The sequence below is a fragment of the Lonchura striata genome, chromosome Z, assembly GCF_046129695.1.
Source record: "Lonchura striata isolate bLonStr1 chromosome Z, bLonStr1.mat, whole genome shotgun sequence".
Classification (NCBI taxonomy): Eukaryota; Metazoa; Chordata; class Aves; order Passeriformes; family Estrildidae; genus Lonchura; species Lonchura striata.
Window position 1 is genome coordinate 24356535 of NC_134642.1, and position 26917 is coordinate 24383451.

A 26917-nucleotide genomic window follows, 5' to 3' on the forward strand; every position below is an offset into this window, starting at 1 on the left:
TGGTATGATTCCATGATGGAATTCGTGACTTCTGATGTAATTAAAACATGAAATTATAATTGCTGCTAGTAAATTACTAAAATAGGAGAAATCTTAATCCAATACAAACAAAACTAAATGTGGCCTTTACTATTTCTCTTTAGTCTTTCTGTCTGCAAAAGCATAATCACCCTTGTCCACAGCAAAAATTTCACATCCATACATTCTTTACAATTTTATATACTTCCCATCAATGCAGAGCACAAAGAGGGTTTTCTAGAGCTTCTGGGTGACAAGACTTTCAGTGGAGTTGTCCTTTGATCTTGTGGGAGCTGCTATTTTTGACCCTTCTGGTCAGGATGAGACTTCGGTGAACTGAAAACTCCAATACCTGGTATTTCCACCAGTGCTCTGAGCTGATACCAGCACTAGCTTGCCTTGTTTCTATTTTTGTTTTCTGGCTCTTTGTGCCAGCATTTGAAGTACATTTTTAACTCCAAAGTTTTAATTTCCCTTGTGGTTTGTGCCACACAATTAGATTCAAGTCTGATCTTGGCGGGATGTTGAAGCACTTTTTGTAGTAGTGGGCAGGCTTCCTGACCTGAATCCCCAACCTACACTGTTTCTGACTGCTTCCACTCCCCCTTACTACCTTGGATACGGTTTTCCTAGCAGACTGGAATTTTAAGTTGCCGCTCTGGGACTACACAGGTGCTTTAGATTTAATACTGGAAAAACTCATGAGAAGCCTGTATCTTTTGATCTTATTTCTATTTGAAACACCAGTAAAAGTAATTAAATTTTTAGTCACATCTATGTTACTAAACATTTCAGTAGCATTTTCTATTTAATTATAACTAAGAAGTAACATAGTTGTTCTGGGTATTGTAGTGTGAGACATACTTTAAAACTATCTTGGTGTTTTGAATATAATGTATCAAGCCTGTGTTGTCTGCGAAGCTTGCTATTATCTCTTAAAAACTGCGGAGGTTTCTGGTGCCTGAAGGCAATTTTGATGGATTTTTCTGAAGCTGTAACTCTCATTGAAATGAAAATTATCTTTGCTCTAATACCAATGTTTCTGTTTACAAATTTTTAAACAAAATAACTTCCTTAAGATGAAACTTTTTCAACTAAATACCATATCAGGCTGTGGTCTGTAAATTAGTTTTGTGGTTCCAGGTATCACCTGGCTTGATAGAAAAAGGGACAAATTCATGTAGTCACTATTTCTTTGGTGAAATAACTGATAATGATGTATTTTATATACATCTCAGAATTCACAAAATAGCAGACATTGATACTGGCAGTTTTCTCTACAGATGATTAATGTTGATGATTAGCTTGGGGAGCACCCATGAGACTAAAATAGGGCCAGCATTGTAGGAAAGACTGGGCAATCTAATGTGTTCAAGAGCTGTGCTTTATACAGCTGCATATGAGAATTGTGAATCAATCTTTTTGAAGGTACTTAGATATTATGGGACTCTGTGATGCCTATCTGTTTTCAATCATACTTCATGGCTTGCTTTGTCAAAATTGGTTTACTGCTACTGCCTTTAAAATAACTTTGAAAACTGACTTCAATCAACGAGTCCATGATGGAATTCATGGAATCATCCCAGTATTCATAGTTCACCCAATATAAGCTTTCAAAACCATGATTTCCAAGAATGCTCCTAACTTGTACCATTTGACAGAGAATTTGACCCTTCAAGTGCCACAGATCAGTCTCTGCAGATGAACCTGGATTTGCGTAATTAACACAAAAGTAAAGATAGCTGTATTTACTATGATGCATAACTGGAAAAACAAGACAGAGTAAAAGAAAAAGTGTAAATACTTTTTCATAGGCAGTATCAACAGTCAGAAAATGGAAGGAGCTAAAGTCTCTGTTACAACAATTCAGTTGTACTCTGTTTTCAATGAACCAAGATACCACAGATAACTTCCATAGATACATGTGGGAGGAATGCTTTAGTATTCAGGGATATTAGCCTAGGATTTGGCAAACCTCGACAAGTCCAAGCTATGCTATCCATTATGTGAAGATGATCAAGTTTCACAGCTCTCCTGTTTTTACTCTCTGATGAAATTCAAATAACAATTTGCCTGCAATGGACTTTTTGGGGAAACCGCATAACATGCAGACACTTGTTGGCTTGGAGAAAGTGCATAACGTGCAGACACTTGTTGGGTTATAGAAGGCAGGGATCCTCCTCCTCTACAAGGAAAGTGACACAAAATATAAGATCTGGGTACTGTAAACCCATCTCTCAAGATGAATCACAGAATCACAAAAATAGTCTGGTTGGAGACAGTGGGTGATCTCCAGCGTCACAGCTTAATCAGGGATGTACTAGAACACATTGCACACGATTGTACCTGGATGGTTCTTAAGTGTCTCCAGCAAGGGAGACTCCACAACCTCTCTGGGCAACATGTTCTAGTGCGTGATCGCTTGCATGGTTAAGTTCTTTCTTGTATTCAGTTGGAGCTTCCTGTGCATCAGTTTCTGTCCGTTGCCTTTTGTCATTTCATATGAAGGATCTCCTAAAATTCACTGTAACTGTGGATCGTCATTGCTTTTAAGTTCTCGCGCATTCACGCAGACTGCTTTTGGAGGAAGCATCCCAGCGCTGCTGCAGTACCCGCGTGGGGGGGAAGCACAGGCAGGAAGTTACAGTGTGACGTGCATTCACCGTGTGTGTGTGTGTGTGTGTGTCTGTGTGTGTGTGTGTCTGTGTTTCTCTGTGTCTGTGTTTCTCTGTGGCTGTGCCCACACGCCCGCCCGGCGCGGGCCGCCCCTCTCACCTCCCGCCCCTCTCGCCGCCCGCCCCTCTCGCCGCCTCCCGCGGCAGCGCTGCCAATGGGCGGCCGGGACAGAGGGGAAAGTGCCGGGCCCCCGCGGGTTTATAGCGGAGGGGTTCGCGGCGCGGCTGCAGCAGGCGGAGCGGCGGCATGGCAGCTACCGAGGGCGGGCGGCAGGTCGCGAACTTCGGCGCCGGGCCGGCGAAGCTGCCGCGCTCCGTGAGTAGGGGCCGGGCTGGGGCACGGCGGGCTGGGCGCCCTCGTCCCCGGCGCCCCGCGGGACTCCGGCTGCGAAGCGAGGGATGGGGAAACTAAGAAATCGTAATTGCAGTTTACCCGCACAGCGCCGAAACCTCCTGTCTCCCCCCTTCTCCAACGAGCTGCCCCGATAAGCTCGGATTTTTGCAAAGGAGCTCGAGTGTGGTTCCTCGAATACTCTCTAATACTCTCTAGGTTTTTTTGTGTGGTGGTGGTTTTTTTTTTTTTTTGTTTTTTTTTTTTTTGTTTTTTTTTTTTGTTTTTTTTTTTTTTTTTTTTTTTGGTTTTTTTTTTTTCAGTGCTGGATGCACTGTTGGTACCAACACTTCCTATATCGTTAGTTTTGGGATGGGAAGTAGGACCTAAGCGCACAAAGATAGCTCTGTAGAGTGTGAGATTTGTCAGTTGGTAAATAGATTGGTAATTCCCCGAGACGCTTTTCTACATGAAGTTACAGTGAATGTTGTGTACACTCAACCCTCTGGAAAGTTGCATCAGCAGCCGTGGATTACATATAGAGAGGGGTGGTTTCTGCCGAACTGTATGTGCCTTTCCTTTTAAGGGCTATCTACTGTGGAATTTTTTTGATTAATTTCTTAGTATCCTTCATAGTTTGTGGTATTCATAGTACTCTTTGTTATTTTGCGTTACTTCTTAAAAAAAAATCCTTTAGATAAACAGATTTGCTGCAGAGTAACTTTCTTTTCTGTTTTTGTTTGGGTTTCTTTCCCCTCCCGTGGATAAGGTTGCAAAAAAATTCGTTGCAAAGAAATTTGTTGTTCTGTGTTGAGCACTAGATTCCAAAGGGGCTCTCACAGACGCTGCCTCCATACCCAATTCTCTGACAGAAATGATTAAAAACTGGATTTAAGTTTTGAGGAGTGCAGGTGGGCACAGCTGAGCTCCCTATTATTAATCAGTTTCCCTCTTGAGAATGCAGTGCTCTTGTGTAGGCTGCTGTATCACCTTGATGGTTTATTTCTCTTGATCGTGGGCTGATGCTGCCCATGAAGCACACAGACTCGGTAAAGCAAGAAGATGGAGCAATTAACAGATTATAACGTGTGTCAGAGATGTCTGTTGAGGCATGTGCAGATTTTCAGATAAAGAATGTTATAGACAGAATTGGATTTTATGAAGCAGCTTAGCAAGAGCTACTCTAACAGTCTGCATGTTCTCCCTTTTTTTGCCTCCTTCTCTGTCATGGATAAGTTTGCTTGTAAAATGCGGTGGTTAAAACTTCACAATCTTTTAGTTGACCTTTTGGTAGCCAGCTGTTACAGTTGACAGGCCATACAGATACCCGGTCAAGAAGGTGGATTTCTTATTCCTGAAATTGTCCAGAGTGTGCAGTTTCTTGTCAGATGCTAGGGTGCATATGTGCAGCATTTGTTTGGTTCTACTGGGGCAGCCACTTCTCCTGCTTCCTTTAGGAGCATCCAAACTGTTCTGGCTCTCAGACAAGAATTTACCAAAATCAGAAGCTGCAGATCCAGTGGTTGGAATTTCATGCTACTCTATTCATACTCAGGGGAGAAGGCAGAGAAAAAAAAAAAAAAAAAAAAAAAGGATGGCTGAAACACTACTTGGCTAGTGACCTGTTTTTTTGTTTTCTCAAAATTTTGCTTAATTTCTTTCTTAACTTTCAATAAGATAGAGACTCATCTCCAAAAGGTGTGGAACTTCATTTTGTGAAACCAGTCATTGTCATGTTGGCTCAGTTTAAGATATCAAATTCCCCAAGCTGATCTTTCTGGTTATGTTTTCTTCAATACTTTGGCTTTCCTATTTGCACAGGTCAAGTGAAAGGACACAGGATGGAGTGGTGGGAGTGGGTATTTAGGATGCTTGCTTAGAAAGTATATATGCAAACATTAGGTGTTCTGTAAAGGTTAAGAGTTCCATTCAATTCCTAGAAATCATTCAGAAATCTGGCAATGTAGCATTTGAAATAATAACTTACAACATTGTCTCCACAACAAGCATATTATTTAAGTTTGCTATCTTATGAAAAGCCTTAAGTTTCTAGGTACAGCAAAATTTTATAGGTAACTATAGTTCTGTTAATCTCACTTGACAAGTGTCAACTTATTGCAATATGGGGTAGCTGGTGTAGGCATGATGCATCAGAGACTCCAGGTAGTGGAAAAGTCCCTTAATTTATTTCTGGATATTTTTATTCTGATAGGTATTATTAGAAGCACAGAAAGAATTGGTGGACTACAAAGGACTTGGTATAAGTGTTCTTGGTAAGACTTAAAAAATCTACATATTTCATGAATTTGTTTTTTAACTGAATTGTTTAATTAGACTTTCTGATCTTGGTATTTTGGCTCCATTTCTAATACCTGTGTGTCTGTACAGATGTGTATAGATACCATATAGATGTATAGCATCTGTCCCACTAGGAAGGCAGTGCTCTCCTGCTGGCTGGCTTTTCAGCCCCAGCTGGACAAATGATTTATGCATCAAGCTGGTTTTGCGTTGTATTAGTTGCTAAAAGTACATGCAGATGTCTCCACACAATGCAGATTAATGTTTAAACTGTACACTTACACATGGAAGACAGCCTATGGATTTTAAAGGAATTACTGTGTAATTGTCCTTAATGTTTATTTAGCTTTACTGTGTGAGGAAGCCTTGCTAAAGGTAAGAGAACAAAACCTGTACTTTTCCTGTGCTTTGTATATACTGTTACATGCTTATTACAGCATTAGCAGCAGAGAAGGTTCTCAACATGAGGAAGAATGAAACCTTTCTAGAGACTATTTTTTTACCCACAAATGTGGTTGATCCTAGTGGTGATAAGGTCATGTGGGTGCCAAATGTTAATGAACAGGATTTGCCTGTATCTAGACAAGATTGCAGGTATAGGTGTTCTTTGGGTATTTAGGATTATTTAAGTACTTAAATTGGGAATGACAACCTTCAGGCATTTTGGGTCTGTAGTGTAAAAGGTTTAAAGCTTAACAATTTTAAAATCAAATTAATGTATTACCATCTTGTTTCATGTTATTTCTTCTCTTTATTCCACCAAAGAAATGAGCCATCGGTCTTCAGATTTCACAAAAATTCTGAATACAACTGAAAATCTCATGCGTGAATTGCTGTAAGTGAATTACTTTCTTCTTATTTTTTTTGTTATGTGTGTGCTAGTTGCATCAGTAATGTCTAATGTGGAGACCTTTTCTTAAGAGCACATCTTTGGTGGTGTTTTTCATGCATGGCTACTGTGTATTGTAGAGTAATAACCTTGAGGAAGACGCTGATCTTCTTATATGTAAGTTTGATGCTTGTATTTTTGCATGTGACAATGGATTCTTATTAGGTTAAGATGTTTTTTATATGTCTAGCTGAGTTTTTTTGAAATTTTGATTTTCGTCACCTTCACAGAATTAATGAAGGACATGGACTAAAAGAAATAAATGCAAATAATAAAAATCAGTTCTCTAGTGATATAAATGTGATCTACATGTTGTCCATAAGTCCTATTTTATTAACAAAAGCTCTGTGGATCAGTGTTAGAATCCCTGAGCAAGAGCCCTTTTCCTATTCATAGAATGACACATTTAAAAAAAAACTGAAATAAATATATAATGGATTAGAATTACTGTTCTCACAGTAGTTACTAATGTTGGTCATTTAACACAAATGCTTCACCCTCAGTCCAGCCAGAATCATTGACAAAGGGATCTCAATGAAATATTTGAATATGTATTTTTTGTGATTGTATGAGACACTATTTCACTTGCTCTGCATGTACACTTTACTGTACTCTTGCACTTTCAAATTTAAGAGTCTCAAAGCCAAGTGCTACTGTAAGCATTTTGGTGACTTCATGGCAGAAAAGTCATGAAGCTACCAATAGATAAAATTAAAAGTCAGCATAAATTTTGATGGTTTGTCTCTCAAGTCTGTGTGTACAGCTACTCAGGAGTGAGTTTGTTTCACACAGTGTCAGGGCTGGGGAGAAGAAACTTTTTTTCATCAAATTTTTATCCCTAAAATTCACAGCATTTACTCTTAAATATTTAATCTGTTTCTCAAGACCAGTGCTAAGATAAGTTAGTGGGACTTCATCTAACCTCTAGGCAGAGTCTTCTAAAATGACAGTGTTCTTCCTCAGTCATGGTTAAATGCATAATATCAAACTTTAAAAGGAAAAGTTATGCATGCATCCTGTGTCACCTGGGAATAACATAAATGGTTATTTCTTTTATGCAGAAATATACCAGACAACTACAAAGTTATTTTCCTTCAGGGAGGTGGATCTGCTCAGTTCAGTGCAGTCCCGCTTAACCTTATTGGTTTAAAGGAGGGAAGACAGGCAGATTATGTGGTTACTGGAGGCTGGTCGGCAAAAGCAGCTAAAGAAGCAGAGAAGTATGCCAAAGTAAATATTGTTCATCCCAAACTAGGAACCTACACAAGTAAGTTGATGATTACATCTCTCCATGTGAATGCTTAGCTTTTTGACTTGCTCTAAAAATGGATCCAATGTAGCTATTGGGCTGTTGAATGTTAACTAGAGTTGATTGCCCAGAACTCTAAAGAATGTCTGCCATACTCCTCCTTGTTCAACACTGGGAGATTTATTAAATGGCTTAACAGTTTCCACCAGAAAAAAAAAATGCTGAAATGGAGCTGAACAAATGCCAGGTAATAAGTGGCAAGACAAAAGTGTCTAAGTAGGGAAATTGTCTGGAATCTCTGTTTTTTTTCTATTTAGTTCTTAAGCTATTCAGAGGGATATTGTGACATATTTCAATTTAATGTACACTCTGTAATAAGATTGCTCTAAAATTCAGAAGCAGTTCTGAGATTTTAACCTTGTTGACCCAGGATATGGGAGACTTGAATTCTGTTACCTGCTTTTAAGGATTCCTAAATTATTCTTTCCCACCAATGTGTTACTGAATATACATAAATAATTCTTGGAGCAGGAACACATGAATTTTTATTCCTGTTACTTTTGCTCACTTTTCTTCCCTCTGGTCCAAATTACAACATTTGAACTAAAAAGAGTGGCAGCAAGACAAAGAATATCCCCATAAGTTAGTGTATTAACTGGCAATTAGGGTACTAACTTGGAAAGTATGTTTATATTCTGTGAGGCACAGGAAGGAATTGAACCTACAACTGTCCAGTCTAGGGGAGTATAATTCACCATTTCGTAGTTGTGGATAAGAGGAGAGGCAGTAAATAATGATGAAGTCAATGCTGCCATCTCCCACCCTTCCCTCCACCTCCTATCAGGACCTGGAGGAGTAAAGAAAGGGAGAGCAACAATTTGTTCTATGTCAAACCTGTTCTGTGGTGTCAGGACATGCCTGTATATTGCCTGTTGACAGAGGAGATCTTAGTTTGGTAAATCAGTTGCAAAGCTTAAAGTGGGAGAAAGGTGGGTGACCTTGTGTTTGTTCAGCTTGGGCAAGACTCAAATGCTTCTGGGATTGCACTGAAACAGAGTTTTATAGAGAACTTTGCCGGTGAGAATCTGGATGTTTCATGGTTCTAAAGGCAGCAGGAAGATTCTACTTAGTGTCTGAATTCCTTTGAAATGCTGTTTTGAACCCCTAGGACAGTAGTCTGCAATTGCAAATGGGAGGAAAATAATTTGAAGAATAAGGGGTGAAAATCAAAAGGTTTTTCAAACTTAATGATGGCTCACAAGAGAATTTTGGGAATGCACCAGAGAATTTTGGGAATGTGTTGGCTTTGCAGATACATTATCTTCCTGGTAACAACATGACTGATAGTCTATAGACTATTAATAGTCTAGTGTCAAAATTGTTCTTTGTTGGCACTAAATTTAATGTTCAGGTAAAACTACATGCCAAGAAAATTACTTGTCTGCAGTGACCTCTGAGTTTCTCTTTTGTCTTTTAGGCATTCCTGACCCAAGCACTTGGAATCTTAATCCGGATGCATCTTATGTGTACTACTGTGCTAATGAAACTGTTCATGGTGTGGAGTTTGACTTTGTACCTGATGTCAAAGGAGCTGTCTTGGTTTGTGATATGTCATCAAACTTCCTGTCCAAACCTGTCGATGTTTCCAAGGTAAACAATTGGACACAGTGACCTGCACAAAGCATTTTCAAAATTTAATGCATATAGTGAAGCACTTTGGAATGTTTGGATGGCTAGAGATGCTGAGCGGTGAAATTAAGAAAGTCGCATTTTGTTAATTGAATATCTGATGATAGATAGAGGTATTGAAATTTCAGGTTTGTGATTTCAAGGTCACTTTTCCTTTTTCTTGTAAAAACATACTGAAATATGTTGAAATTGTTCATGTTAATAGCTGCCCAAGATTATTTAGTTAGTCTGATATTCACTGATGAAGAAAGTACTTGCTAAAATAAAATAACAGCTAAAATAAATATCTTCTAAATAATATTTAGTCTGTAGATAGTACAGCAGGGTACTGTTAATAATTTTTTTTAATCCTGCCTGTTACATGAAAAATCTGTAACCTCTTTTAAGCTCCTAAAACTTCCTCTGCCTCACAATTCTGGTGTCTGTTTCACAGATAGTACATAGGCAGTTACTATGTTTGTAAAGTATACTATGAGTGGAAGTGTTATTGACTAGTGAAATAGTGTGTTTGACCTTTCTTACCTGTGTGTAGCAAAAGGAAGTAGTTGTTAATGCATTCAGCTTCTCCTTTTCTGATCTGCTTCTTTTTACAGGTGGAGTTTATGATAATTTTTCTGAAATACTAGATGGGTTGAAAATGCTGTGAACTGTGTAGGAATTTGCCTGGAGTAGTGTGAAATGCAACAGGCTGTCTTGAGAATTTTTGTAGCTATTAAATATACATTTAGCAAACTAAGCGCACTTTGAAACCAGAACTTCTGCTAACTCTTCTTTTAACCTACAGCTTGCTAATTTTCAGCACATTCTTTGTTATGTTCAGCTGACTAGTATGCCTGGGATATTATTCAGTAATAAGATCTACAAGTGAATGCATGTACCAAGTTCTTTTCTTCTTCATTTTAAAGTTTGGTGTGATTTTTGCTGGTGCTCAGAAGAATGTTGGCTGTGCTGGAGTTACTGTTGTAATAGTACGTGAGGACTTGCTGGGATTTGCACTGAAGGAATGCCCTGTTGTACTGGATTACAAAACACAGGCAGCAAATAGCTCATTGTATAACACTCCACCATGCTACAGGTAACTCACCCTGCTATGTGATACCCCTTACTCAGAAAGCTGCCACACTGCCGTCTCCCAGTCTTATCTAGAAAAGCTTCCAAAGCTGCATATTTGCCCTCAAGTCACTGATACCTTGGGAGTGTTTCATGTGATTCCTGTGAGAACATGGGAAGTGTCCAGCAGTGTGACTAGTAGGCTTTGCATTGCCTAGTGTGACTCGGCCACAGAAGATGTCACCTTTTTCAGAGTAAATATTACATGTCATAGTTCCATTGTAGAAGTTTCAGGATGCTGTTCTGGTTTACATGAGCACAGCTCTAGCCAATTCAGTGGTGATGCTTCTCTCATTGCAAGGACATAATTTGGCACTCAGACTTAGCTCTTGATCCTAAATACAGTTTGAATTAATTTCTTCCTGATGTTGTTCTCAGCATTTGAACCTCCAGATCCTCACTGACTTTCTTTATTAGAAAATGGTAAATAATATTGTGATTAAAGTTTTAAATAATATATTACAAGAATATGTACTCTTTTAATATTTAAAAATATTTATTGCTCTTTCTACATCTTTCACTACTGTTGGTTTTGAAATGAAACTGTAGAAGAATTTTTAAAAAGGCATTTTAGTAGTTTCTTTGCTTTTACTCTCTTGCAGAGTTTTGTGTAATTCTTTGACTGCCACAGTGTTTGGTTTGGAATCCAAAGATAAAATTGACCTAGCTTTATAAACATTGCTAGCAATCAAAATCATAAAATTGCCATGTACCTGATGATTTTATTATACAAGAAGCAGATCAGACTGCAGCTTGCTTTTTAAAAATTGCTATCTTGTAGCTTCTCATAATTAGTGAAATGGTGATTTACTACTAGTATGTTTAGCTGTTGAGCTAGTAGTATCTACTTGTTCTTATCCTGAAGAATTTTTCTGCCAGCATCCTCTGAAATTATTATTTAAAAAAAAAAATCTAGTTATTTTTTTTCCCAGAAGCTTTTAAAATTTCTTTGATAATAAAGGTTTCCTTTTCAGGATAATTTCATAATGGAATTTTATACTGATATTTAGTCTCAACTCTTATAGCTTGTTTGTATGTTCCAGAATTGCAAAGTTAGGTTACCTAATGATCTCCAACACGCATTAAATGAACTGTACAGGCCCAAAGTTCAGTGATTTTGTATAAACCCTATAACTTAATCCCATCATTACAACTAGTATCACTTCAAATTTCACTGAATTTAAGTATCTCTGGATCTTCTGATTGTCACTGCAGTGTACTATTGCCATGACATAGGAGCAGCTATCTTTATCAACAGAACAGTAAATCTTATGAACATTTGTTTATGCTACATTTTACAGTGCAGAACTTGTTCCCCCAAGTTGTGTGCATACTGTACAGTATATAGTGCTGTAATTATGCATTCTTACTGGCAGCCTGTCTGCCCTGTTGGCTGGGTACGCCCAGTAAGAATTAGCTATTCAGTGTTTCCAGATTTTGGAGTGCTCAGTGTAGATTTGTAACATAGGCAGGATGTATGTCTTTTCCAGTGCTTGATGAAACCTCTGTTTCATGATCGATTATTTGCCTGACTGCCAAGTCACACATACTGTTTTTGGACACTGTATACTTGAATATGCCAGGTTTTAAATCCGGCCATTCATGTTTTCCAAGTACAAAGCTATTTCCATTTGAAAAACTGAAGTTCTATTTAATCTCAGTACTTGGACACAGTGTTGTTCCTCTGATTTGAAAAGCAAAACAAATCAGATTCTGCAGCCTTATTTTAGCCATTGCAAAGAACTTCTGAAGAGAAAGTGCTGTTTTAGCTGTTACTCAGTATCTGACAGTAGCCTTAACAGAGTAGTGGGTGGTTAAGGGAACTGAAAATAAAGTTGAATTAACAGTTTCTTCTTTCTCATCACTATCTTGCCAGATTTCACTTCATGCTACAGACTCACATTGGAGTATGCTCCAGAATCCAGAATGTAACAGACTGAAATGTTGGCAGGATGCACATCTGTTTGGCTTGGCTCTAACTGCCTGTTCCAGTTTAAGGAACTGGCAAAGCTTCTTAGTTCTCTTTTTCTCTGCTCTTTTCCTTGCACTTGTTAATTGTTTGCTGGCAAACAAGCAAGAAATATAAACTAAATTTGCAAAAACTACTTCAGCAAGATGTTAAATATAGGTGATGCTAACGGCTTAACCTCATGGCACTATATAGTTGATTCTTTGACCCTAATCTGTTTAGCTAAAATTAACAATGATTTTGCTATAAAAATCTCATTTGCCAGCTCTGAAATGCATTTTGCACTTAAAATTGTTCCAGAAACATTATTTTGATTGACATAAAAGAAGGATAAAAGGTTTCAGCTGTCTGGGTTTTTGTGAATGACTATAAGGCTGACTTCTAAGAGTTCGCTTGTCCAAAAAGTTTGCTCAAGGAAGTGAGGGCAAGATGTGAATGTGGCCCTGTATATTTGCCAAGGGCATTGTCTATACTTCACTTAAATAATTTACACTGGTGTAATTGATAGTGTGATGTCATAAATGTGGCAAGAATTTGCTCTTAGAACAGTAAGGTATTCCCTATAAATGTCAGTCTGTAACATTGGTTATTCTGCAACCTTTTGGAAGTCTTCAAGGATTTGGTACTAGCATCCCTTTAGAAATAAAAAGCAGCAAAATTTAAAACAGCCTCCTACAAGATATGTGTTAAGGAAACTTTTAGGGTAATGTTCTCTGAGCACTCCCTTGGAATCAATAATGAAGGGATTCATAAGAATGAACTTGTTGTATATAGGCCATAAAAACTTGTGAGCAGGTTTTTATGTTATTTGTTGTAGTCGTGGGAAATGTCTGAACTTGAACAAGCTGAGTTTTGTAGCAAAAGCACAAAGGCAAAAGGCGTCAAGGATTTTTTTATGTTGCACTTAGTGACTAGCATTGGAATTCTTGGTCTCAAGCCATGTGACACCAGTAGGCTTCCAGATCTCTACTAAGAACTTGACTGGTAACAGTCAAGTGTGATACATCATAATTTGTTTCACAAAACTTCACTGTTCATGTGAGCAAAAGGTCTTTGTAGACAGAAATGGGATTAGAGTTCTTATTTTTAACATTTGTGAAAATATGGTTACGTTTCTAGCATATTAATGTACATGTATTTGAGATTTTTGGGGTTTTTTTTTTGCTAGGGCAGCTGCGCAGGGCAAATGATATTAACTTTTTTGCTAAATCTGGCTCCTTGTAGGCAGCTGTGTAATCCTTCTGGGCTGGACCTGACAGGGAGTTGTGTGGGCAATGAATTAACAGTGCATGCATCATGTCTGGGGATGTCTTTGGGAGCCTGGCTGGGCTGCAGGAAGTCTGCAGAACATGTCCTTATGTGGTACAAAGGATTAAAACAGGTCCAACAGATATGTGTGGCATTTAAATTTCAGGATATTTCATCCAGAAAACATTGTCTGTTTAGAGTTGTCATAACTTGTAAAATAGTCTAGGTTTTGATTTTTTAATCTTAAGTGCCCTTAAATCAAACATGGCATTTTGTTACTGAAACATTTTGTGAACTATTAGACAAGACTTTTTCTTTTCCTGTTTGAATAATTTAACTGAAAAATGTTCTTTTCCCTTGGCAGTATTTATATCATGGGATTGGTACTAGAATGGATAAAGAATAATGGTGGAGCTGCAGCTATGGATAAACTCAGTTTAATCAAGTCACGGATGATCTATGATATTATAGACAAATCTAATGGATTTTATGTGTAAGTTGCTGTGCTTTCCCCCTTTGCTTCAATATTTGCTACATAACCAAACATTCATAACTTTGGAGAGTTTAATTGTATTTTTGAATTCACTTTTTTTGAGGACTCCTAGAGACTATTTGTGCAGACCATTCTCTTGGTAGCTGTCCATGGATAAGTCTCATTCCAGAAGGAAGTTATTTCACCTTATTGTGTATAGATCAGTAGTGAACCCTACTAAAAACATATTCTAAACTTAATAAAACAGGAGCGTGGGAGAAGAGTATACAAAGAACAGATACGCAGATTCTGGTTTGTATGTTTATGGACACTCTTGGTAACACATAGGCCAAAACAGAGAAAATTGCTGTAAGAAATTGTAGAGGCCCCTTTGCATTGTATTTTGTCTACCCCCTTTCAGGAGTCAAAGACTCTGCTTTTTCTCTGTCAAGCAGAGCATTTTTATTAGCAAATTCTGCTAAGTTCTGAAACACTATCAGACCTCAAAATAGAATACATTTTCTTTATGTACTTTATGCACAGTTGATTCCAAAGCAGATTTAATCCTCTTGACTTTTACATAGAGTTGCAAGGTATTTTTGAGCTCACAGGACCTAGTTAAAAAGCTGATACTGTAATAATTTTAATATTTGCCAAGCTCAGACTACTAATTGACCATGAAACTGCAAAAGATTTTCTTTCACCTTCAGTGTAAAAGCAACAGTGGGAGGACCTAATTTACTTTCAAGTCCAAGTTAGGATAGAGCAAATTAAATTTGGATTTTAAATTAAAGCTGTCTGTATCATAATTGTCAGGGATAAAGTTTAATCAGAATATTTAATACATTCTTCTTATTCATTTAGTTAATGAAAACAGCTTTGCTTTTAGCACCACCATGATCAGGATTGTGATCCTACTCTAGGGAAATCCCAGGGGCTTTTCATAAACGTCAGAAAGCAAATGAAGCCTTGAAAAAAACATTTTTTGAGAAACAGAAATCTGTATCTGGCAAGTTGGTCTGTAAGGCAATGAGTGGGAAATGCAAAATGGATGGTAAATAGTCAGTTGGGAAAGCAGAACAAGCTTCACTAAGTGAGCTGTATGCAGCTTCCTAAGTAATACAGTTAAGACTGTGAATTTTTAAATTGTATCCATAACTAAAAGGAAGACTTAATTTGAAGCTGCCTTCCCAGCTGTAACATGGCACTTAATCTGTGGCACACTTCCATGAGAAAGCCATGTGACAGGCCATTTAGCAAATGGACCCTTTCTTCCATGAAGTGCTCTGTGGCATTTGTAGTTTGTTTTTCAATGTCTGTGCACTGAATTACATCAGATTGCCTGGATAGAATATTCAGTAGCAACTGGATATTCTAAAAACTAAAGCATGGCTGCAGTAATTCAGATATGGGAGTGCTTAGAAGCATAGGCCTTTTAAAACATTATTTTCCTGGTTGAACCTGAAGTAGAAGATTTGCACAGGAAGGTGTTATGATGACTCTTTTTTCTTTTCATCATGAAGACATCTGGACAACGGAACAGGAGAGGAAATAAAAAGAATGAAACACATTCTTTTCCAAATAGCATAATAATAGGTATGAAATCCACGTGCAGTTTATGAAAACTCATTTATATTGAATGCCTGCAAGAATCTACATCATAGCCCTGGAAAAAAATAAATATGAAGGCCTCAGATCTCATTTATAAGTAGAAACACTAAAAAAGATATTTAAATATTCTCTTCTTCCCCAGTAATTTCTTAGCTTGACAAAATAGTTGAAGAGAAATTGCACATATCCACTTCAGATTAAATGGTATTATAAGAAATTAAGGAGCTGTGATGCATCTCATATAATGTTGTGGCCATGTATGCAGTGCAAGATTTGTTCTAGACATACTTCTTCTCTACTTCATGATTCTGAGTAGTGCTAATTTAGAAGATGGACTGAAATCACTAACAGACGTTTCTAATGTCTATGAAAATTTACTTATGCTGTGTTCTTATACTTCCTTTATTTCTGTTTAGCTGAGTGTGATTCTGGTAGCACTTTTGACTAGTTGAGAAGTGTCAGTCTTTGAAGAGGAAGAGAAGAAACTGCTTTAGACTTAGTTAAAATTCCCTGTAATTACCTTACCTATCCAAAGTAACTGTTTATTTATTTTTCTTTCTTTTTTTTTTTTTTCTTTTTATTTATTTAATTTGGTCTGTATACAAGCCTTGTGTCCATTTCTCTGGCATGATTCTGAGTATGACAGGAAGGGTTAATAAGCCTTATACTTTACCACTTCTATTATTATACTTGGTTAAAAAAGGAAGATTGCTTTCTTTTACATAAAATAATTACAATTTTGATTATGAAGGATTGATTTTGGTTCTAAACAGGTGTGATTATTAATTTCTCAAACTGCATATATCTGAAATTCAAATTTAGCATGAAGTGGGTTAAGTATTACATTCTGCAACCTCTCTAGATGTCCAGTGGAGAGAAAAAACCGAAGCAGAATGAATGTACCTTTCCGCATTGGCAGTGTCAAGGGTGATGAAGCTCTGGAAAAGAAATTTCTTGAGAAGGCTGTGGAACTTAACATGATATCTCTGAAAGGACATCGGTAAGTATTAGTCAAGTGAATCTCTGTCCTGTGCAGAATAAACTATTACTACAGTGGTACAGCACTAGGCATTGCGCATTGACTTACCAGCCTTTCTCATGCATAAGCTGTTTCTAACACTGGTTTGGCAACACTTGAGAATAGCAGTCTAGAGATTGTACTCAGAGATTGCTGGTGGCTCAGCTACTGCTTAGGTGAAGAGGTGGGCTTCAGAGAGCTTTATCCTTAATTCTGCTTTCTTCTGCGAATCTGCTTCTGTGCATACGCCAGATATCTTTTGAGGTCATATTGTATCAGTGTATAAAATCTCTCAGATCGCTTGTCTGCCTGGTTGCAAGAGTTCTTTCCCATGTTCAATAATGTTTGTGGGATTAGTTTTTTGATATCATTGGGCTACAGCTTTGGAGCTGTAAACAGCTAATAAATACTAAGCTTCTGTAGATTGGAAGCCTGCCTTGAAGAATTAAATATTGCTTCCCATGCACATAAATGTGAATTTTAAAATTTTTGACTAGGAATAGATTTAAATGTCTGTGACTGCTATTAATGTATTTTTTTAGAATATAGAAAACTTTCCTGGATTTGTTTTTTTTTCTCTAATTTTCAATTTAGGTCTGTGGGAGGAATCCGTGCCTCTTTATATAATGCAGTGACTGTAGAAGATGTTCAGAAGCTTGCAACATTCATGAGAAGCTTCATGCAGATGCATCAGTCATAAATACCCACGGGTTAGAGCCATGCTGCACATCTACGAAATAAAAGCTAAAGGGTTTTAACATTATGGTGGTACTGCACAGCTGTAGTGCACAAGTTTTATTTTCTTTTAGTTCCTGTAGCAATTTTAATTAACTGAATGGAACAGAAGCCCAGTCTTGCAGTAATGTGGCAACTTTGGCTTTGCTGAAGGTGACGATCCCCAGACTGATCATGATTGATTGCAAAATTTGAAAATATGTGGTTAAAGCATGAATAACATTATAAGATGCTATGGATCTGAGTCTCTTTCTCACTTCTAGTTACAACTGACTTCAGTACTGCCTTCTTTTTAGTAAAATTCAGGAAGCAAAATTTGTCATAAGCTCTCTGTAATGCTTTACAAATACTCTCTGCATAATGAAGGTAAACTGACATGGTCTCTAGGGTCATCTAGTTCATTTATGGGGTATATTGCAACAGTGTACCACCAGCAGTATTTAGGAGTTAACACTGGCGTTCCTAACTTGAGAATCAGGCCTTCAGACTACTGCTCCAGTGCTAGAAGTACTGTCATAACCATTGCAAGTAATTGTGCTTAAAGTCTGCAGGACTGGGCCTTTCTTCCGATTAACATTTATTAGTTTAAAGCTGAGATTCATGAGTCTGATTAAATCAGTTTCTAAGATGTATTTTATTTCTCTATGCATTTTGTATAATAAACGCCTAGGTTATTAATGTTACATTCTTATTTTGGAGCATACATATTTGCTGCTGCAAAGAATTTGCTTTTCATTTGTTGACCTGGTGCCAGACTGGATTGCTGTATTCCACTCAACGAGCCTGTGACTTTCTCTGTGCTGACTTTGAGCCTGAAGTGCAGCAGACTTCTTTGTCTGGTGTTTCTTAAGTGCTCTATTTGCTCCAGTATTTGCTCTACCTTTTCATTCTTTCAGTTGTGTAGGCTTTTATATGTGGAACTTTGTCCAGCTGGAGTAAATAATAGTCTTCTCTGCCTTTTCCTGACACTGAAGTGTAGTTTTGGTCCCACTTTCTCACTTGGTCCTTCTAGCTTATTGCACTCTTTTATACTCTGGGCTAGAGAAGTCACTGTGGTTATGCAAAGATCTTTGAAGGCTCTCCTGTTGTGGAACCCTTGAGTTACTTTTTTTCTCAGCTTGTGACTTTACTACTCATATATTGACCTTAATCTCCTATTTAACTTGTGAAGAAGCTATCTGCTACTGTCAAAGTGTTTAGCATTACTACAGCTGGTTTCAGACTAAACTCTTTGACACATAATGGGGATTTCTTTTTTTTTTTAAATTTTTGTGTAACATCAGTACAGTGGTAACAATTTATTAATGATAATGATGCACTATCCCTTTGTTGATGGAACCTCAGAGCAAGTCAGTGGAATGTGCTAGGGTTGAGTTACGTTCCTATCTGAAAAGTCATAATTTTAAGACTACTGTTTGGAGATTTCTGTCAACTTAGTGTTATTCAAAGTAAGTAAATAATGTGAAACAAATAAAATCTAATCGTGTCATGATGTGAAGTACCATTGTGTTTGAAACTTTTTGATTTTTGTCATTTTCAGGATGAAAATCAAGACTAATATGTGTCAGAATTTTAGATTCTGGTCTACTTCTTTTCCTTAAAAAGCAAGTTTCCCTCATGTGTGTTTTATTTCTTTGCAAGAAGAGTCTTTCCTATAAGAGCCATGGAAACAAAAGTATTAGTATGAATGCTTAAAGAACCCTTTTTGCCCTGTGAATTATGAATATCTAATTTGGATTCCATATTAAGCTTTTTAACTTAATTAATTAATTTTTCTGAGTTTTTAGTACTGCAAATAACCCCAAATTTTGCCCTTGTAGCCAAGAAGGACAGTGTTGTCCTGGCTTGCATGAGGAAGAGCAGTGACAACAGGTGAAGGGAGATCATCCTGGTCTTCTGCTCAACCCTGGTGAGACATGTTTGGAGTATTATGTCCACTTCTGAGCTTCTCAGCACAACAAAGACATGGAGCTGCTGGATCAAGTTCAGTGGATAAAAACAAAGCTGACAAGGGGCCTGGAGCATCTCTCTTACAAGGAAAGGCTGAGGGAGGGAGGCCTGTTGAGCACAGAGCGGAGATGACTGAGAAGGGACCTGATCAATGTCAATAAATTCCTGAAGGGAGGGCATCAAGAGGATGGATCCAGGCTCTGCTTGGTGGTGCTGAGCAATAGGACAAGATGCAGTGGGCACAAATGGATGCACAGGACCTTTTCTTTGAATATAAAGAAGAACTTGACTGAGCCCTGGAACAGATTGTGCACAGCAGTGGGTGTATGGGGTCTCCTCACTGGGAAAATTAAAGAATTATCTGGACACAATTCTGTGCTTTCTACTCTAGGATGACCCTGTTTGAGCAGGAAGGTTGAAGCAGATGACCTACCATAATGCCTCCATTATCCATTCAGTGATACACATGTAAGGGAATGCATTCAAAACAATCAACTACAGATCCTTTATATTTTTAAAGATACCATGTATAGGTGAATATTAGATACCCTTGTTTTAGGAAGTTTTAGTTTGTGTTCTGATCGTGCTGATTCTCATGATTTTATATATACCCTTAAACATGACTTATTTATCCTATATGGAAATAGTTCCACAGTTATTCCATTGACATTGCTTTGGGGAGACCTTACTGTGGTCTTTCAGTATACAAAGAAATACAGAGTAAGACTTTTTCTAAGGACTTGTACTTAGAGGACAAAGGGATAACTGTTTTAAACTTTAAACTGAAAATGCTAGGTTTAGATAGGACATAAAGAATATTTTTTTTATGATGAGGGTGATGAGGCACTGCAAGAGACTGCTCAGAGAAGCTGTGGGTGTCCCATCCCTGGAAGTGTTCAAGTGTTCAAGTTTGGATGGAGCTCTGAACAACCTGTTCATGTTCCTGGAAGGAGTCCCTATCCACAGCAGGGGCGTTGGAATAGATTATCTTTGAAGGCGCCTTACAACACAAACCACTCTGTGATGAAGCAAACATTTTACTTTGGAAAAATGCTAGTATAAATCTTAGTTCAAAACTTGTACCACAATCAGTGTGACACCTAGCAAAATGATAGATATTTGTGTGACAATTGATGTTCAGAATGGGAGAAATGAATAATAGGGGAAGTTCAAGCACAGAATTGCCACAGCTCTGCAGTACTGAAAATACTTTAAATACCTTTAAATATTGAGACAAACTGCAGTTGAGCATTTCCAAATCCTTACTGAAAGAAAGCAAACAGCAATGGAAGACTGTTGTGCTCAGTATATTTACTTCCAGTTCTCACTTTCCTAAAAACTTTGTTTAGACAATTCACTTTAGATTCTCATTCCTGATTGTAGAAAATTCAGAGCTTATTATATCAAGAATGGTCATACAGAATGGAAAGCATTGAGGAATTTACTTAAAGGATTAGTTATCTGTGGATGCAATATGAAGCAGCACACACTTTGTATGGCTCTCACCATGTCTTTGAAAGGAAGGATATTTTGCAAAAAGGCATCTTGTAAAGCAGTTTCCTTCTGGAATAAAACTGAGACAGAACTAGATAGGAAGTATATGTCTGTGGAAGAATGAAACTGTATTCAAAGAGGAAGATGTTAGAAAGACAAGCATAAATAATCTGGAGTGTTGATACCCATTATCTTCTGTGTTAACCCCAGAGAATGTGGAAGGCTTCTTGTAATGTCTTTTACACATGGAGAATAACCTTGTGTCTCAGTCTGATCTCAGTCAGATTACAGGCTAACCATTTAGAAAATTGTGAAAGAAATTTGTGAAAGGCTGGGAAGTTCTCTGTCTCAGGAGACACTGATGGGAAAGATCCACAAGAGCAGAAGGGGGTCAGTGATTTACAGTATCATACTTCTTGTTCTCTGCTGAAGTGCATGCAAACGCTTTGTGTGCCTGTCTGTGCAAAAGACATTGGGATGGCGCCCTACTCAGTGTAAAGCAGATGATCAGTGTTTAGGTGTGAGTTCAATTCTAAGCAAGGTCATAAAAGGTCAGAAAATGCATATTTTAAGGCTAAACAAACTTACACATTGCAGAGCAAATTGTAGTTTAGGTTGGGACAAAAACTTCTTTTGTGGACAATTAATAGCTTAGCCTAACTCAGCTCTGTGTAGAGCAGAGGTCCAAGAATACAGAAGATAGTTCATAAGTTGCACAAGAGTGAAGCTCCAGATAAGCAGTGCTTTACTTGACTCAGGACATCACCAGAGATGGCCACAGCTCTGATGTGACTTGCAAGGCCTAAATCTCTTGCCTTAGTTCACCAGTGTGGCTCACAAATGGGGAAGATTCCAATTGCCACAGGCAATTAGTGGACAAGTTGCTGTACATCCCAGAGAAATCATGAGCTCCTGGAACTGCAGTGTGGAACTGTGAAAGAGAAATTCTTTTCATTTAGGTATTGAAAGGGCAGTGAATTGGTTGTTACATGTCTGACTGATTACATTTGGATTATCTTTAGGTTGTTTTACGGAATATATTTCTCTAGCAACCCATCTCAAAAACCTGTGATATCAGGAAGCTTAGGAGCTGAAATGTCCCAGGCTGCTGAGTGTGGGGGTTGCTTTGAGTTTATTCTTAGTGTGATGCCTACCTTATTTTTTTTTTTATCTGAAAGGGATATTATGTTTTCTAAAATGAAGTCTCAAAAATTCCAGTCCCTATATTAAATTACTGCAATACTATTGAAAGCTCAGTTCTAGAAAGTGGTGATTGTTCTCTGAAAAGAATATAATTACTGTTGAAATGTAGGATAAAAGAGAATTTTTATGAGGCTCATTCCATTACTTATGCTCATTTAAGTAATTTAGATTACTTCTGTTTTACAGTGCTATTAAAGAGAACTGATACCAGATTATTAGTTTTAGAAACAAGATGTGAAGTTCTAGAGGAGAAGCCAGAGACATCACTAGCAGTGAGCCTTGGTATGTCCTACTCCAGGCATATTCTGAGTCATGGCACTTCTTGAATCTCCCCATTCACACCTTCAGTCCAGTAGGTTAGCTGGCTGAAGGTGATGTGCAACTGATTACAGTATATTGCAGGATCCTTTGCAGTTCATCGCAGCAATAGCAATGATCCCAGAAACCTTGCACTGCTCTCAACACTCCTGCTGCCACTTTTGGTTCTACTGAGTGGAATACAAGAGGACTAATGAAGGAGAGCAACACAATCAGAACTTGGCTGGCCACACACAGTGTCCCATGCTAGGGTAAAGGAGAAGGAAAAGCAATTTCCATTGGTTGAGGGACAATAAGCATAAAACACACTATAAATTACATTTGTGCAGCCTATGACAAAATATGGTGCAGAGTTTTATTGTCCTATTACAAAGAAAACATTATTCAATAACATGTATTTAAGACAGAGGTAGTTAGGATTCACACTTAAGACAACATTTTGAGCAAGAGAAGATAAGGGACTCAGAAACTGAGCTGGAAATAGTAGCAAAGATGAGAGAAATTGTTCAGCTGTTTCTGAATTCCAGAAAGACAGTAGATCTGTTGGCGGTAAAGAAGAGATGCCCAGTATGGCAAGTTCCCATATACTGGTGCAGAAGTTTTAAAAGTCCTTACAATGAAGTACTCCTGCTCCTTCCCTAAACTTGGGCATGCTATGAATTTTCAGAAGTCACATTGGTGGCTTAGGACCCCAGAGGGCCTTTCCTTTGCAGGGAGATAGATAAAAATGGTGTTGGAGATACAAAGCTAGGTGGCTGCAGTGCAGGAACATGGGGACTGACGAAGTGCAAAAGAGAAGGAATGAGGGTGAGAAGTCATGGTTTGGGTACCAGTGTTAGCAAATGCCATTTTTGCTGCTGATTGTTCAGTCAGGTGCTCTCAAGTACAGTGCTCTTGGAGAGATGCTGCTTTCAAGGCCAAAAATTTAGGTATATTTCCTCACAGAGCTGTATAAAGACAGGGGGAATCTGCCCTCAGTTCAAAGGGGAGAAACAGACAGGCTCCAGCCACATGCTTTCAACCAACCCCTTATCAGCTCAGGTAGCAGTAGGCTGGGGCTCCTCCTCTAAAAAAAAAAACCTGCTCTCCAGAGGTCTAGCTTATTTGGTGCTCATTTGGTAGCACTGTGTCCTGGTGGCACTTTTTGCAAGAGCTGTGGAGCAAATAACCTGATTACTCTTTTGGTGATGCATGCAATTTTTTTTTCCTTTTGTTTTCTTAATTCTTTCCTAATCTGTGACAACTGGGGATAAACTGACCAAAGGACAAATAGCTCAGCTTGACAGCTGAAGGCTTTTCATGGCTGTGGCTGCTGCTGTTCTGTAGAGAGGTAGATGAATCTCTGTGTCCTCCATTTAAACTGTGATGCCTGTAATACATATTATGGAATAATTCATGCTTATTACATATATATATATGTAATAAATGGTGCTTGTATGAAAAAATCTCAGTTTTAAACCACAAGCTGCAACTGGGGAAAGGTCGGAGAACCACAACTGGCAGCAAGCAGAAAGACCTTGTTTACAAATGAAAAAGCATGGCTCTGTGCGGAGATGGGCCCTTTCCTGGACCATCCAGGAGAACTCAGCGATGAATACACAGGAGATATCTATGATCAAGATAGTCAGAGTCATCAGGAGCATGTCAGGAACATGCATCCCAATACCAGGTTCCCATAACACAACATCAGCATTCATCGCTTCCCAGAAACAGCTTTGTCCAGCTCAGCACAGAGAAAAGGAGACCCCATTAATATCGAAGCAATGGGAAGAATAGGAGAACCTCTGCCCCAGGCAGAACAAACTGTATAAAAACTGACCAGGCAGAGGCAGCATTGGTGAACAGAGGGGAACTGATGCAGTAGAGGTTGGATCACCCAGCAATGATCCTGGGCTCGGCGGGGATTGTATCCTTTTGATTGTGGCTATCTAAGACTGAATCTTGGTTTCAAAATAAAAATCTATTTTATTAATTATTAATTTGGCTTGATAATTTTTACCTATAACAATGTCCATCTTGTGTTTTTTTCCCTTGGACAATAATTGAGTATACGCTATGAAATTACCCAAAGTCTTGAGACAGCATATAGATATTGAAGTAAGATATCTGTAAATATTTCAGTAAAGCAAGGCTGTATACAAGGCAGTGCATTTTATTGCAGTCACTGAAAGTTATTTCAGTTTCTTCCTTATAACTGATAGCAACAGCCTGCACTGTGGTGTCCCTGTTAGTTGCAGCTGCATCACTCCTGCCACTTACATTAAGGGGAGTGTTGTATGCTCCAGATCTGATTTTCCTGAGGTAATGTTGAATACTGCTGGAAGTATAACTGGATGAATGATAATGGACTTTATTGACATGTAATTAATAGTAGTGTAGATCCTTCTGATGCACCATGTTTTCCAATATGCTTCATAGTAACAACTTAGCTTTCTGAAATATTCTTTAAAAACTTACCTCTAACACCAAATGAGCTAGTTCAGGGGGATTCTTTAATTGGTCATTAATGAATTATTTAGTGATGAAAAGTAAAGGCTCTCTGCCACATAGTTATACCATGCTTCTGTAATAGTCCACTAGACCATACTTTATAATATCTTACTGCACATATCCTTTTAGTTCGGGAATAAATGGATATAAATTGAATTTTTATGACTCCTAGAACTCCAAACCAGTTATCCTCTCATTCAACATATGGTAGCTATGAGGCTGAAGGATCAGATTAATCTGTTTGGATTTTGTTTCACTTAAAAAATAAAGGTCCCATTAACAGGTATGTGTAATCATATTGTATGGTGTAGGACTTGTGACACATGTTCTGCCTTTCTTAACAACAGACCTACAGGCTACTGAGTTTACCATAATGCCAATCTGTTGTGTCCCAGACTAGAGGAAGGAGTTCACGTGCCACAGAATATGTAGAACTAGTCTATTCCAGGGGTTATCTCCTCTTAATGAGACCAATCTCAGGTTATCCTTTTCCTGTTTTCCCACAGCCTCAGTTACCCATCTCCTGTTACCCATCTCTCCCATCTGCAGGTTTGTGCAGTGAGACAGTTGTCAGATTGCCAGCATTGCAGGTGTGTGGAGTGTTGGGACATTTTTTGTGAGTAGGGCAGACATAAGATGGGGCTTTACAAGTGCTATACTCAGACTGTGGTATCTGAAAACATCAAGGTGCAGTTTTGTTCTAAGAGGTGCTCTGCAAGGTGCTATCTTTGTACCATGTTCTTCCCATGTTAGGCCCTAATTTCCAAGTCCTCTGATTGTCTACTTGTCACTCAGAGAAGACATTCAGGATTTAGTCAGGTTGAAACATAGATTGAGAGCTTTAAAATGGACATGTTGAGTAGAAATGCTGAAGTGGCAATTCCATCACTGTTGTAAGGCTCTGGTTTAGCTACAGATACCCTTTTTCTCTCCCATTTCTGGAATTGTTGAAACAAGTACCTGCTACAGACAACAACCTAGCCCTAAACTTCACTTTCATGTGCTACTCAAGGTATGTCTATTTGATATTTTTGATAGAGATTAATTCATTTCTCTGCTGTCAAAGTGAAATGATGGCACTTGATTGCTGAAAGATAGAGTGACAAATTTCATGTCTGATGGCTTTTATTAGAAGGAGAGGTCTCTTGAAAGTGGTGCTGCTCAGCAGGGCTAATTTAGAGTGGCTTTTTCTCCACTCTAAAAGAGTTACATCAGATTGATGTAACTCTTTTATTATGTTTGTGGTGCAGCTGTTGCTGATGTTGTGGAAGAGTTTTCCATTCCCAGGCAGAAACTGGGAGCAGCTTTTCTGGAGAATCTGTATGTTTACTATGGTCTGTGACTCCCTGGTTTGGTACCAGACTCAGGAAATCACCTATTGTATATCACAGCAATAACACAAAATAAAAAATGTTAAGGGATCGGTCATCAGCTGCAGTCTTTTGTATTATTATTCTGTATCTTGCTATGCACAAAATGAGCTTCTGAGCCAAAGAGAATACTGACACAGTAAGTAAAGAATATAGTAAGGCTGAAACTGAACTTAAGATTCTGTGCTTCAAAGCACTCTTTGCTTTTTAGAAAGAATACATTTATTTTTACCATCTTTACTATCACTAAAAATAAGCAATATTTGGAAGACTTGCCCTGGTTACACAGTCCTCTGTCACTTGCTACTGTTGATTTTTAATTCAATCGTGTAGTATGTCATAGTTAGATATTGAAATGTTCTATAAATATTAATTAGGCATGCTAATAAATTAGGCTGATTGTCCAAAATATTTACTATCTTTATTGTGCCTGTTGCAACACCTCTTACAGAGACATGGATATACCCTTGAATGAATCCTTAGCCATAAGCAAACTAGATGTTACCTCTATTCTACATAGATTTTTTTTTTCCTGTTAGTCTTGAAATTCTTTATAGAAGCCTCATTTTGTTCAATAAAAAATTAAAAGACATAATATATACAGCTATTTATATTTAGAGTATAAAAATACCAATATGAGAGGCAAAAATCCTGATGCAGTGATAGTAAATATTTTCAGAATTGCAATGCTGATGGTTATGCAACGCTTAAATTTAAAAGATCACTGGTCTGAATTATAAATGACAGCATCACTGAGGTGCCCTGATAGAGCTGGAAGTC

At 38.0% G+C, this 26917-nt stretch overlaps 1 protein-coding gene across 1 annotated transcript; it reads left to right on the forward strand.

Annotated features, from left to right (window-relative positions):
• Positions 1-2882: 2882 nt before the first annotated feature.
• On the forward strand, positions 2883-19633 carry PSAT1 (phosphoserine aminotransferase 1). The gene is made up of 9 exons (XM_021530537.2): positions 2883-3009; positions 5237-5297; positions 6088-6157; positions 7273-7478; positions 8938-9110; positions 10055-10224; positions 13841-13969; positions 16422-16559; positions 17172-19633. Exons 1-9 carry the CDS (start codon positions 2941-2943, stop codon positions 17275-17277), a joined length of 1122 nt encoding a protein of 373 aa, XP_021386212.1. The 5' UTR covers positions 2883-2940; the 3' UTR covers positions 17278-19633.
• Positions 19634-26917: the final 7284 nt, after the last annotated feature.

Coding starts and splice junctions, on each gene's coding strand:
- PSAT1 (XM_021530537.2), top strand. CDS start 2,941: ATGGCAGCTACCGAGGGCGGGCGGCAGGTCGCGAACTTCGGCGCCGGG. Junction 6,158..7,272: donor AATCTCATGCGTGAATTGCT/GTAAGTGAATTA, acceptor TCTTTTATGCAG/AAATATACCAGACAACTACA. Junction 13,970..16,421: donor AAATCTAATGGATTTTATGT/GTAAGTTGCTGT, acceptor CAACCTCTCTAG/ATGTCCAGTGGAGAGAAAAA.